Source organism: Chiloscyllium punctatum, chromosome 11 (assembly GCF_047496795.1).
Source record: "Chiloscyllium punctatum isolate Juve2018m chromosome 11, sChiPun1.3, whole genome shotgun sequence".
In the NCBI taxonomy this organism is placed as follows: Eukaryota; Metazoa; Chordata; class Chondrichthyes; order Orectolobiformes; family Hemiscylliidae; genus Chiloscyllium; species Chiloscyllium punctatum.
The window spans coordinates 47,878,590-47,893,704 of record NC_092749.1 but is presented as its reverse complement, the minus strand read 5'-3'; the positions used below and the strand labels follow the sequence as shown (position 1 = coordinate 47,893,704).

The 15,115-nt window shown below is 41.8% G+C and overlaps 1 protein-coding gene across 2 annotated transcripts in view; it reads left to right on the top strand.

Annotated features, from left to right (window-relative positions):
• The first annotated feature begins 1,453 nt into the window (after window positions 1–1,453).
• The window catches only part of tgfb2 (transforming growth factor, beta 2), a 96,347-nt gene continuing 82,685 nt past the window's right edge, over window positions 1,454–15,115 (top strand). Inside the window, exons 1-2 of one of the 2 annotated variants that reach the window (XM_072580762.1) lie at window positions 1,454–1,993; window positions 2,182–2,535. In XM_072580762.1, coding sequence (XP_072436863.1) covers window positions 2,190–2,535 — 346 coding nt within the window. In that variant the 5' untranslated portion in view covers window positions 1,454–1,993; window positions 2,182–2,189. Of the gene's footprint in view, window positions 2,536–15,115 lie in introns of both variants that reach the window. The other variant, XM_072580761.1, reaches the window with a different exon arrangement.

Here is a 15,115-nt window from a genome sequence, read left to right as displayed (position 1 = left end):
GCACGTTTCGGTCGGAGAATTCCAGCGGTGCTGCCGAGTCTGAATCACTTCATTTTCCCCTACGACGTGGAAATATTTGTCCAACTGTCTGTTGGTTTAGAAACCGGGCTACCCGTCCAACTGTCTATTCTAATTTTCTGAGTCACTTAGGTAGACTGTTTCTCAAGTGGCTACAATTGCCTGTCATGAAGCTATTCCGAAGAAAGACAGAGAAAGTGGCGTCCCCTGGGCCCTAGTGCCACTTCTCTTCCTTTAATTTTGATCATTGCTTCGCCAAGTCCCGTGTTTTCCGAGGCGAGTTTGTGCTTTGTTTTAGTTTTTAGAGCAAATATTAGTTACAAGAAGTCGAATAAGTTTGGAATGAGACAACAGAGCAATTGGGTTGCCTGTTCCTTTTAATGTTAAAATGCTTATGAAGTATCTGCAAGAATTGTGCATAACTCCACACAATAACACTTGGAGTGTGTAATATGTCCCTGAATGGAAAAGTTACAGGATGGTGAGAGAAGAGCCAGGTCTTCCTGACAGTCTTCATCTCTCAGCATGACTCACTTGGCTTGAAGCAGAAGTTCATCTTCAGTGGGTTTGTGTGGAAATCTCTCTGATCCCGTGCCCGTGCTTTGGAAACTCACAACAAAAAAAAGGGCGCGTATTTTCCTGAGTGATGGCGCTTGAGGCTACTGAAAAATCAGACCGGGTTCGGGGTCAGCACGGACTCTTAACAGCACGCATGTTTAAGGTGATAAGCACGAACTGCTTTCTTTAACCCCCAATCCCCATCTCCTGTGTAATTTCTGACAATCCATTGTTCCTGCAAAATGAAAATCGCTGGTCGGGTTTTCCAAAGTGGCAACACGGTGGAGGATCGGGAAGGGTACAAACATGTATCGATGCTACAGAGGGACAAGCTTTTAGACAAACGTGTCAGTAACAACACACACATACCCTTCCCCCAATATGTGGCTGTCGCGTTTAGTGTGGAGGGTTAAACAACTGTGCAATCTTACCTCACAGAAAAATATTCCGATCTATGAATGACCGGGAAGGAGGAGAAGGGGATGGAATTGTATCAAATCAAATCCCCCGGAAGGACAGTCGACATTAACTCTATAGATAATTTAATTTAATGTACAATGTAACTACAGTGTGCTTTAGCCGAGTCATTCAACACTGGCTTCGGTGGATTAGTCTCTTTCTCGCTCTCTCTCTCTCTCTCCCCAGGAAAGCTGGCTTTGGACAATCCAAGTGTGACTCCGATGGCCAGGAACGGAGTGGGGTGTTGAGTGAGTTTGTGTGTGTGTGGGGGAGGGGGGTGTGGGGAGGGGGGGAGACGGAGCGCTAGGAAGCCCCGCGAACCAAAATCAGGAAAATCTTCCATCGGCCGGAGCCCCACGTCACTCCATGGAGGCAACACGTGGTAAAGTGAGACATTATAAAGGTCTCCCTGTGCAGCCTGATGTTATCTGCTGGCAAGTCGCTCACTGACACGCACACTGTACAGACTGTGCTTCTCTCTCTCACTCACTCACTCACTCACTCATTCACTCACTCACTCCCCGCTTGGGCTGTCAGACTAGAGGATGGAGCAGCAAAAATAACGGTTTGCCAAGGACAAGATTCTTTCTCATATACATCAATTTTTTCCACTTCTTGCCAGTCTTTTTTTTAAAAGAAATTGAGCTCAGTTTTTTTTTGACAAATTAATTATTCTCACCCCCTCCCCCTCGTGTGTAAGATTCTCTTCCCCCTTTAACTTCACCCTGGACCGCAGGAGAATTCAACCGAGAAAAATAAAGCTGCTGTTTTATTGACTTTTTCAAAACTGGAGAAAGCAGAGACTGACACAGAGAGAGAGAGAGAGAAGTTGAAAGAATTCCTCGGGACTGCGATGAAGTGAAGGTGTGCTGAGCCTCGGCAGAAGCAGTTTTTAGCGCTTGGACTGCAGCTGCACCCAAAAGCGAGTCACTGAACTGCACAGGACTTGAGAATCAAGGTTAAACAATAGCAACAAAAAGTGCCTTTCCTCTTTATGTTTTTTTCTTTTATTGTAAATATTTAACTTGTTGATTCTTTTCGCGTGACGGTCACAAGCTGCAGCTGACTCTCTTGTTTCCCTGGCCCTTACCACCCACTCTCTCTCTCTCTCTCTCTTGCTCTCTCTTCAACTTTCCAACTGCACAGCTTTGAAAATGCACTACTCCATTTTCACGGTTTTTCTCACGCTGGATTTTGCAATGATCGCCGCTTGCTTATCGACCTGCAACACCCTCGACATGGAGCAGTTCATGAAGAAGCGGATCGAGGCGATCCGTGGGCAAATCCTCAGCAAACTGAAACTCACCAACCCCCCGGAACATTACCCGGAGCCGGAGGAGGTCTCCAACGAGGTGATCGCGATTTACAACAGCACCAGGGATTTGCTTCTTGAGAAAGCGAACGAGAGGGCAGCGACTTGTGAACGGGAGAGGAGCGAAGAGGAATATTACGCGAAAGAAGTTTACAAGATTGACATGAACCCATTTAGCTACCCTGAAAGTAAGCAAAAGCAGCAACTTAAAAGAGTTTGTATCCCTTTTTGTCAGCCTACGGGGATTAATGTATTTATATAAATCTGCTTATTTCAAAAACGCCCCAGTTTGGCTCAAGATTTATGATTGGCAATGCTTTATTTAAGACACTGATAGTTGGAATGCCAAACCTGTGTCGACAAAAAGGGATGTCATTCCTCTTTAAGACTTAAACGTTTTTGCATGTACAACCGAATTTACAAAAGCGTTCAGTTGGCAGTTTGCTTTCGTGCTATCATTATGTAATATGTTAGATATACACACATGAGGAATGTGAAGTATTCGCCTATTTGAACACCACAGTTTGAACAGGGCACACTGCGTTGACTGGACAGTTTTTTTTCTCTCTCTTGAGTTGTTTATTTTCCTGTAGCGGTAAATTGGATTGTGGGCAGTATGCACGGTCGCCTGACCACGAACCGGGTTGGGCTGATGCCCCGCGGAAATCCTATCTAAAAATATTAATCAGACAATCTCCAAGCTGCTGTCTTCAGTGGAAATGGTGAAATTTCAAGACAGGTGCTGTGTAAATAAACACGGCAGGCAGGCTCAGGGATACACAATCTGATCGCCAGCTACCATTTAACCCATTCAGTGCTGAACGACCCTCTGCAACTTTTCAAGTGCTTACTTGAGAGAATTTCGCAGTCAACTTGCCCAGCACTTGTCCATTTCTGATACAGAATGTGGAAATCCACGCTTTTTTTAAAAAAAAAGACAACCTTTTATTTTTAAATTAACTAAAATTACATTTTTTGGCTTGGAAATAATGTTGCTGCTCTCCTGTGGTTAATTTAACGGAAGGATTGTGTGAAGAACGTACGTAGAAAATCTATAAAAATCTGTTCCACATCCCTAAATTGTCAAAGGAGATTTTTCAAGGAGGTCCGCACCAGAAACCAATCCGTAGAATTGTTGCAGACTGTGGTATGCTTGTTTTTGTTCCTGAAAAAGTTCCCATTCAGTGTTAAATAGCTGATGATCTATCCTATTAACAACGCAATATCATAGTTTGGACAACTCGAAATTTGAGGTATTCCCACGGTTCAGTATTGTAACCATGGTCAATGTCAACAATTATTAGGCCAGGCTTTTATCAGTTCAGACCACAGCTCTTCACAACAGAGTTTACCCCCCCCCAACCAATGAAGTGGGATGGCTATTTCTGTCCGGAACACGTGCACGTCCAATCATTTTGCACCCGGTTAAAGGACGGAAGTGGTCTGCCTCACAATCCTCAGGGTACAGTTTCACATACAGTGATATCCTTGGCCGTTAGAGAAATACTGTCAGAATCTCAGCTTGGGCTGAACGCCAACACCATTCCGCCCCAGCATTGGGTCAAAGGGATAGTGGTGAGATAATAACGATGGTATCAGAACAGCTTAGACATTCGTTTCCCTCTTTAAAAACTCAAAAAAAAGTTGCCTTTAATGCCCTGAATCATGTCTCGATTGGCTGGTGAATTTACATCTTCTTGCTGTTTATTGGAGGGCACCTTCCTCGATATTTCTAAACAACGAGGAAGGAGTGTGGTTTGACTCAGTGGTGTTTCTGCTTTGGCTACCTTGGTGAAGGAGACTGGCCCTAAATAGTTGTTGGGTCCGAATATGAGTGCAGCCTTGGAAGGGGAAAGGCGCTTGGGATAATAAACGAGAAATCGAGGCCAGACACTGACATTGTGATATACTTCGAGTCGCCCCGAAAGCAATCTCAAACCTTTCGGAGCCCGTGAGCTTCTTTCACTTCAATTCACGTTTATGGACATGTTTCTCTCCTTATAAATATTTTCAAACTCATTTTTATGGGGGGGGGTAAATCTGATTGAGAGTGAAAGTAAGTTCAAATGCAAACTCGTGCTGCAGACAGAAGTCGCTTTCTTATCTGTAAAGCGTAATGGGAAGGGGATGTCCTCCAAAGCGCTATGTAAATACAAGGTTTCCCTATAATTCCTCAGAATTTGGCGCACATGGTGCTAAACTTGTAACTTCTTGCTCCGATTTTGCATGCTGTGTGTTCCAGGTTCAAAACTCCAGAGTGCAAATGACTTGTTCCAATCTCCAATCTGCTGCCTGGGCGGTGGTGCAGAACTTGCACTGCCCCAGGACTGAGGATGTTTTTTTGCAGGGAACAGCAGTCTCCCAGTGTGAGCCTCAGTGCTCTCTGCTCTGTGCGCCTGGCTCCGGTGAACAGGCAGAAAGTGATCCAGTGCTTTCAGTTCACGGAATGAAGGTGCAGGACTTTCAAAACAATCGGGGTGGGGGTGGGGGTTAGTGCTCACCGCGCATGGGATATACACATGCTCCACTATGAGAAACTCAGAACATAGACTTCAGCTTCTACCCCCTTAGGGCGGCGAGCTGAGTGGTTACTCACTGAAAGCCCAACGATAGCCTGGGCCGGCAGAGTTCCAAGCTTCATGAGCCACGGACTTTGCAATTTTGTTTTTTTCTACGTGTATACTTCTCGCCTCCAATGGGCACCGTCATAAAATGTGTTAGACATCAGCTACTTGACACCGCCTCCTGTTTTCTTGCATCAGTTCACGCGGTAGTGAAGGGGACTGGAAGAACTGATTGTCGAATAGGCATTTAGACACATCTTCCTTTTAAAAGACTACACGATGTTAAAAGTCCACCTTTCAGGCGTTCCTTTCCAGAGTCCCTTCACCTGCTGCCTTTTATTTGTAACCACTTTAAGGCAGCTGGCACCGGTGAAAGTCAAGTCAGGATTCCTTAGGAAATGATTTTTTTTCAATACTGTATTTGTTCAAAACCTGTAACTTCACCACTTCCTAAGGAAGTACACAATCAACTGGTTCACTTTTCAGAAATAACTCTTTTATGCTGGCATTTCCTAGATTGAATTTAACCCACATCAAAACCCCTGCTGGTTTCTGCACTCGCCATGCTGTAGAATGTAGATCCAAATTGTGGAGCCCTGGTGTGTATGGCATACTGTTAGAATCAGCATAAAACAAGTGCAAATGCAGCACCATCAACAGGTGAAATAACAAAGTGTTATCTTCTGCCATTTCACCTTTTTTTGGAGCCTTTTGCCTCCACCTGCTGCTTCATGGTTCCCAGTATTATGCAGAGTGGGAGGATGTTTTCAACAGTTTTAACCTTTCTAAGTGCGGGGACTGTTAAAGTATTTCAGATGTACGGAGAACAACACTTTGGTTAGGTATAATACACCTACCTCTCAGCAAGTGTATTGTTTCAAATTATGGGGAAAATCCTGGTCAAGCTCCAGAACTCCCATTTATGTCAATATTAGATTCCTAAATACTTGCCATTCATTCTACTCCAGGGCATTTCATTTTATTGCATAAGTCCAGGAAATGTGAGGGATAGAGGATCCAAAGTAGATTTAATAGAGTGATACCTGAGATGAGGAATTTTAGGTACGCGTTTAGCTGGGCGAAACAGGAATTGAAGTGAAGGAGATTGAGGTGCAATCTGATTAAGGAATAAATGATTATAACTAATTTAGATGAAGTGGACAAAGAAAAGCTGTTTACATTAGCAGATGGTAGGCAGGCCAACAGACACAGACTTAAGGTTTTGGGCGAGTGGTGCAAGGGGTACATGATAAAGAAATGTTTTTAATGTAGCAAGTAATAATGACAATGATTTGTTTGCTTACAATGGCATTGGAAGATAAGTTATTTCAGAAGGACATTGGATAGGCATTTAAATGCAATAAGCTGCATCAGTAGAACTGAGTAATGGGCCTGACTGGTCTGTTGCACAGAGAGCAAAGAGTATGGACACAGTGGGCCGAATGGTGTCCTTCTGCACTGATATATTTTCTGTGTGGAGCTTGGTGATTTGCATGGGATGGAGCTATGTAAATAAGCAGCAGAGAGTTTTGGCAGCTTTATTTCAGAAGTGTTGTAAGTAATTGAGGCAATTTGCACATTGTGATGTATCAGCGGTAAACTGGTGCTAATCAGCTATGCACAAATTTTCTTGGAAAAATCTGGCACACTTCCAATTTTGCAATATAATTTCACTGAAACTTTCCAGGAAATTCCAAGCCATCATTCCATCCTGTGAACCTTCTTCCAACTCATTTTCCTCACTTTTTTTTCTTCATTATTATTTGGCTCTGGAGAAATTTTTAACATTTTAGACAACAGTTGTGACCAGCAGCTTCTAGCTGCTGGTGTACTCTACACATGATAGAGAATATTCACTGTTTTATAGGTGCTGCTTTGCAATCTGATAACTTATCATATATTTGTACTTCCTAGACAAACAATGCTAAATAATTTCTCAGATTTAAAAAAAAAGTTTCTTCTTATTTAGAATATCATTTCTGTAACACGAGTATAAATTCCTAAAATACCACTGGATTATGATTTTCACAGAAGGATTTATAAAATATCCTAAAACTCTGGTAAGATTCCCAGAATCTCATGGAATCTAAACAAAGAATGACTTCAATCTTTGCAAACTTATCATCCAAATTATAGACAAAGAAAGTGCTGGATTGAAATTTCAAAACATACAGATAAGAACATAGAAAAACATAGAAAAATACAGCACAGTACAGGCCCTTTGGCCCTCAATGTTGCACCGATCCAAGCCCACCTAACCTACACTAGCCCACTATCCTCCATATGCCTATCCAATGCCCGTTTAAATGCCCATAAAGAGGGTGAGTCCACCACTGCTACTGGCAGGGCATTCCATGAACTCACAACTCGCTGAGTAAAGAGAAGTTTTGGAATCCCACAGAATAAAAACAGCTATTCATTAAATTAGTCACTACAAATAGATCATAATTAAAATATACTTTGAAAAACACCAATTAAACAAGGGTTGCATTTACAAGCATATGTAGTCTTCAAGTTTCCTATGCAAGTTTGCAATGCTGTATGGCATTCTTGTCCAATTTTTTTTTGTTAAAAAGCACAGTATCACACAGTTGACAGCAGCAATGAAAACATTTGCTGGCTTGTGGAAGCAGGCTTAGATCCAATCTATGAGTGCCATTTTATTGAATGATTTGATTATGTTGCAGTGGTTGCCTTAGGCAGAAAACTTGATTACAGATGGTATTTCTGATTGCTGCTGCCTGTTTTCAAAAATATGCAACTATCTTAGGGTTTATATATTTTATAAAATACCCCAAAACAGGTGATATTCTAAACCTCATTTTAATGACAAAAATGCATTTAGAGCATGGAAACTATATATAAAAATGTTTGTTTCACTTGCCGCCCCCCCTCAACCCCATGCCCATGAAATCCCTATAAACAACAACTGGTGATATTGCAACATAGTTAAACAACCATCTGAAATAATTCAGTGAATGAAATTTAGATTGAATCTTTTCTGTGACTGGAAATTTGGAACTGTCCTAACTGTCTTTTTCTCTGAGGAATTTGAACTGAAGATGCACAATTTTGTTTGTATTTCATCCATGTTCAAGTGGTCTGTTGCAACTTCTGAGCACTTTATCATCTTAGTATTGAATCTTTCTAACATCAAGAGCAAGTGGACACTTAAGCTCACTCTCCTAACAAAAAAAGTACCAGGGAGTGGAGCTCTAGGCATGTGTGGAAACGTGTGTATTCAGTGCTCTTTCCTGTTGGGCCGTTATGACTTTCAGCCATGTACAGTATAATACATAAGTTGGGTATTGCTGGCTGCATTTTATAGTCTGCATTTATGGGTTTTATTCACTAGTGCAGCTCAACTGAAGGCTTGCCGAAGAGAAGTGACTGCTGGAAGTTCATTTTTTACATGTTTTAATATAGTTCCACAGGAGTCATTTCAAAATATACTTATTTAACCAAGTTAATTTAGGAAGGCCAGTGACTGCAACTAAAAAGTTTTCTATTCAGGAAAATTTTTAATCATTTGCTAATTTATCACATGTTACTGTCACAAAGTAGTTTATGGAACATTATTCTGATATTTTCAAGTTTTGTCAGTGAGGAGAAGATTTGGAATAAGTTATCTCCAGCCAGATAGTAATATCTATTGAAGAATGTCTTTAATTTGTTTTATATCACTGACAACATGTAACAACATAGGAGAATTGGTAGACATATCTCTAGAATCATCCAATTACATTCACTGTGAAATTTATTGATCTGGAAAATATTCAAGAATGCAGAGTTCTTTAAACTGAAAAACTTGGAGGAGGTTGGTAAATTAACTGATGTTAGATGCTGCCTTGACATTGTGAAACCATAAAAATATAAGACATGGAAGCAGAAGTAGGCCATTCAGCCCATTGAGTCTGCTCCACCATGTAATGGGATCATGGCTGATCTGATTGCAGTCAACTCCATTTTACTGTCCTTTTCCCAATAACACTTATTCCTTTACCAATTAAAAATCTGTCTGTCTCAGCCTTGAATATGCTTAATGACCTAGCCTCAACAGTCCTTTGTGGTAATATATCCTGCAGATTCATCACCTCTGAGACAAGACATTCCTCCTTATCTCTCTGTTTATGCATGATCCCTTATTCTGAGATTATGCTGTCTGCTCCTATAATCTGCTACAAGAGGAGACAACCTTTCCATATCTAACCTATCAAGTTCCCTAAGAATCATGTATGTTTCAATCATTCTTCTATGTTCCAACAAGTACATGAATCTATTCAATCTCTCATAGAGGCACACAAGGCTACAGCAAAGAAAGTGCCTTTCAGCCCATCAAGTTTAAAATAATTCCTCTTTACCCCCCACCTCCCCAGTATCAGCCAAATGCCAGCATATGTTTCCTTTGATAAGCAGCCTAAAACAATCCTACTGATGCTGTCCACCAACGTGGACAATGACACCTGGATCCTTCTCCTCCCAGTCCAAGTTTCTGTCCAACCTGAGAAGCTGTCCTTAACCCAGATAGGCAGCATAGCTTTCAGTACCCCTGCTCATGGCTGCAGAAAACTGTACCTATTAACCAAATTATACTGTACCCTACCATAACTGCATTACTATTTCTTCCCGCCACTTGAATGATTCCCATTATCAGGATGCTGAAATCTGTTTGCTCACCCTTCCTGCAATCTTCACTTTCACCTGCTCAACATGCAAGAATCTTGTAACTGCTGGACAATTGCAGAGGTCGAGGCTCCTGAATTTTAACCTTCTGGATCCCCATACCTGCCTTAGCGTCAGTCGCACCTTCCAGTTTCTGGTCACAGGCGAACTTTACCTGTTCTGAAAGGTGTGACTGTTCTCTGGAGCAAAGTGTTCAGGTAATGTTCCCCTTCTCTGATATGGTGCAATGTCTGTAGCTCAGGCTCCAGCTCCTCCACGCAGGTCCAAAGTTCTCCGAGCTGCAAACGTTTACTCCAGATGTGTCTGCTCTGGATCACATTGGTGTCCAACAGCTTCCACATGTTGCAGCAGCAACACAACACGCACCCTGCCATCACTATCATATTTGATTTAACTTTGTCAATTATTTACTTGAGACTCCCTGTTCTTTATACTTCCCTGCAATGATATTTCCTTTTTATAAATTTAAAGGAGGAAAGAAAGACACTCACCACTATCCCTCTGATTCCGGATTGCTGCTACTTCACAGCAATATACAGGTTTTGATGTTTATATTGAGTTGTCGAGAATAGTCATGCTTCCACCTTCATTGCTTCTTTCCTACCATGTCCTTTCCAGTCTCTTAAACCCACTATTCAGAGTGCCATCTCTTCCAAACTGCAGTCTTTAGAACCTCTTTCATAATTTGATACTTGTCCATTTTTGATAAGGATGTTTTAGACAAGCTTTGACAAAATATGAAGGAAAACTGATGTGCTGAGTGTAGAACTTATTTATTAATGGGTGCAGCATGGTAAAACACATATGCAGTTCTCTGCAGAATTAGTAATACTTTTAATAGTGCCAAGCAGAAAAAGTACAGTGCAGTAGTCAGACATCTTTCCCACCATAAGGATGGAGAGATTGAGAGTGTGTCACTTCAGCCTGGTTTTGCACACCTACAAGTGACAGGTCAAATGACATGACCTAAGGTACTAAAAGTAGTTTGGGGACTGAGGGCAGCCTGCAGACTGTAAGAATCTCTGGGCCTGTGTGTCTAAAAGGCTTGGGCTCATTGGCCATGCAGCTTGTCAAACTGGGTGGTTGGTGTGCAAAGCAGCTAATCTGGCATGTGAACCATGCCAATTGTCAGGCTAATTGGCCAATGATTGCTGGGGTCTAACGAACAGCTATCATTGAGCCAATGGGATGCATCAGATTCCCCAGTCAGTGAACTGCTTCCTTTTTTCCAACGATGTGTGACTCATGTTGTGGACCATATGTTGGACAAGTGGACCTGTTTGGAAGTGCAGGCTACTGAGGACAAGTTCAATGAATAAAAATAAAGTTGCTGGTGTCTCACACCTCTCACCTGAAGGTCCTTCTCGGCCATCTCGCTTAACGGTGGTGTATGGTCCTGTGTTACCTGGATCAAACCATGTGGATCTAATATCCTGACCACTTACCTGCTCACACATGATGCTATTGGCTGATGATGACAACTTCACCTCCATGATCATCCTAAAACCCAGGACACCTTCTCAGCGTCAGACCTCCCTCCCTCTCACTCAGCATGTGTGGAATCATGGCTGATGGATCCTTCATCACCCGGCAAGGACCCTGACCTGCCACCAACCCACCCCTGGGGCCAGCTTTTCAACTAAACCGCCTCCCTATCTCGTGATGCTATATATGACATGGCTACCCTAAACCCCGGCATTTCAGCTTCCTGAATGATCTCCCTGACCTGAGGTCCTCCCTCTGACATATTACGGGAACCTATATTTCTGGCTTTGTTTATGGTGAGGACTGTAGGCTGAGGCTTTATCAATAATATGTGAAATTCCAATAATGGGGACAGATTCTTACTTGTTCCATATTCTCAAATCTCCAGTCAGAATATGAAGGTGCAGGGTTTGGAGATTTTACGACACGATCCTTGTCTACTTCCTCCTCCAAAACTTCCTCCTATGTGTCTGGTTCTGAGTATTCTTCTAAAGGTTGATATTCATACGTTTCCTCCCGATCTCAGTCTTCTCTCGATGATGAGGGTTAGCGAGGCAGTCAGCAGATGTGAAAGAGAGAAAACTTGGAAATAACTGGGTATGAGCAAGGGAGTGAATGTGACCATTAGTGAGTGAGTGTGGGAAAGCAGGTGAGTGTGAATAAGAAAGACTAAATAAGTAAGTGGATGTGAGAGACACTGAGTGAATGAGAGTAGCAGGAGAGTGAGAGAGTAAATGAGAGAGAATCTGGAGAGTGGTTGTGATTTGGGCACACACATCTGCTTGGTTTGGGGGTATGCACTCTTTTTCCCTTCCCAAAAACTTATCCACACATGCACCAAACAAGGAAAGGAGAGAAACCCAGGCTGAAAGGCAACTTACATCTGAATCCCATCTTCAAATGTATTCCATCAAGACTAGTTTAAAGGCTGAGGTACTAGAGGTGAGTGCAGGGTCTGTGTTAGTGAAACTCAACTCCATATCTTGTGCAGTTCCCTCCCCCTGTTGACCACATCTTGGGGCTGGTCTGTATACCTCTACCTTGCTTCTTGAGTGATAAAGCCAAGAAGTTTTATTGGTTAGATATCCTGACTTGCATTTTAACAATCATTTTTATTAATTATTCATTTGACAATGAATGATTTTGCCTCAGCAAGTTGTATGTGGTTTTTGTTTTGCCTACCTGGGACTTTTTTTTGAAGTTCATGTTTAATGTTGTGCCAAGCCCAATCACAGGCAACAGCTGCTGGGTTTTTTTGCTGAAGGGAAATGCAAGACTCACAAGGCGCCTGATTGATTTTTTTTTGCAAGGCTGGCAAAAATCTAATAGAGGTGGGAAGTGTTGGAAATGCTGAGCACATCTGGCAACATCTGTGCAGAGAGACACTGAGTTCACTGCCCTTCCATTTGAATTAGTGCAGATCATGAACCTGAAGTCTTATTTCTCCCTTTCTCTCTCTCTCATCATCCTGCCTGGCCTGCTGAATATTTCCAGTAATTTTCCTTAAAATTTCCAGCATTGACAGTATTTTGTTTTTCTGTTATATTTTCCCCATTGGGCAGATATAAATACGGCTTGCTTCAACTTAAACTGAGAAAATATTTATCTCTCAATGCAAGATGCAATATTTCTGTTAACAAAGCCTGCTTGTGTGGATAAAAATAACAAATTTGATGGTACTAATTTACTGGAAGGTTTTGCCATTTTTAAAACTTGGAAGTAAAACCAGGTGTTACGTGCCAACATAATATGTCACTGCTGGTTCAACATTTTTACATTTGTACAGAGGATTGTTCCTTGTTGTGCTTGTGGGGTTCAAACCTTTTTGATATTACTGCTGTCTGGATATTGCATAGAGTCAAAAAGGTGGAGCTGTAGAAAATATGAACAATCAAGTTGTGCACAATTGACTGACAAAGCCATGTTTGTAAAGTGTGTCATATTGCAATGGGGGAGCAGCAGGAGAAGCACCAGGGTCCATGATTACTCTCTGGTCTGGGAACATGTCACCCCTTGCCTGTATGTAGCATGCAGAAGCTGAATAAGTAAGAGGTGAGGTGAGGCGAGGCAATGCCCCAATTACACAAAACAAGTACAGGACTTTGGATCAGGTTCCTCATCACCACCAAACCTGGCAGGAGATGTCAGTGGGCTAAGGCTAATGCTCTGGGACATGGGATTTAATCCCACCACAATAGCTGATGGAGCAGAAATTCAATTGGTAAATCAGGAATTATAAAGATAGTCTCAGTATTAATGACCATATCATCAGTTGTTTTAAAAAGAGTCTGATATACTAGTATCCTTTACAAAAGGAAATCTGCCATCCTCATCCATTCTCATCTACATGGGACTCCAGATCCATAGCGATAACACTGACTTTTAACTGCCCTCAAATATCTAACAATTCACTTAGTTCATTAGTAATTTGGTATCCGCATACTAGTCTCATCAACAAGGCCTATCATCCCAAAAAAGGAGTTTGCTGCACGTAAAATGATTGAAATATTCACCCCAGTTACCTTTTCTTGTTTATATCGTGCATTATTTTAAAGGACTTATCATTCTCATGTAAAGTGTTTTCTCTGTGTTTCAACGTTTTGTTTTTCATTAAGAACAGTTACATTTGGAGAAAAGCAAATAGCATCGAGTATTCCAGATAACCAGTTTCAGTGTGCTGGGACAGATGGAATAAATATTTTCTCTGTCTTACTGCTGAGATAAGTGAAATGGCACAGTTTTCTTTCCAAGAAAACATTACCTAATTACCATTCAAAACTTGCCAATATATAGCAGGGCTTGTTCTTAAACTTTACTCCTTAATTTTTTTGCTTATTCGGTGCACTCACAATAAATACAAACTTCAACATTTTTCTTTCAGGTGAAGGGATATTATCAGGTTTTAATTATTAATGACCTGAGCTATAGAGAGAGGCTGAATAGGGTGGGGCTGTTTTCCCTGCAGCGTCAGAGGCTGAGGGGTGACCTTATAGAGTTTATAAAATCATGAGGGGCATGGATAGGATGAATAGACAAAGTCTTTTCCCTGGGGTCGGGGAGTCCAGAACTAGAGGGCATAGGTTTAGGATGAGAGGGGAAAAATATAAAAGGGACCTAAGAGGCATCTTTTTCATGCAGAGGGTGGTACGTGTATGGAATGAGCTGTCAGAGGAAGTGATGGAGGCTGGTACAATTGCAACATTTAAGAGGCATTTGGATGGGTATATAAAGAGGAAGGGTTTGGAGGGATATGGGCCGGGTGCTGGCAGGTGAGACTAGATTGTGTTGGGATATCTGGTCGGCATGGATGTGTTGGACCAAAGGGCCTGTTTCCATGCTGTACATCTCTATGACTCTATGACTAAAAGGAGCAATATTCCTTACAGTATGTTTAAGCCAGAGATTTCCCAAGTTGGGCTTAGGCAATCTTGGCACCTCAAATGGGGTCACAAACTAAAATGTTGGGGTTGTGTGACCTGAAGTAGTAATAGCTGCTGTGGTGCTTGGAATAAGTTCCAACAACCGTACTCTTCCTCCAGCCAGCCCTCATTCTCTCACTGAGGAGTTGTGGCAATTTTTATGCCTCTGTCTGGAATTACAAAGAAACAGGACTTAGGAAGCATAGTTTGAAGCAGTTATAATTTTAAATGAATAACAATAAGTGTTATAACATAAGCAATATTGTTTAAAAACACATTGTATTCCTTTTCATAAGATTATTCCTTGTCTTATTCGTAAAGAGTGTGTGCTCACTATGAAGATAAATGTTAATATTAGGGAATGTCACTAAAGAAGAATCTCCCAGTGGGCTTCAGAACCCCACTCTCAGGCTGAAATATTTGTGCGAAACTGGCATTGTATGAGAAGATTCACTTGCTGAAAACATTGGACTCCAGGTATACCCACAGTGCTGTTAGAGGAGGAGTTTCAGCCTTTTGACCCAGCAGCGATGATCGGACGGTGATATTGTTCCAAATTTCAAGTCTTGATGTTGGAAGGTAGCTTGGAGGGAAGCCTGTTTCAAAGTTCATTCACA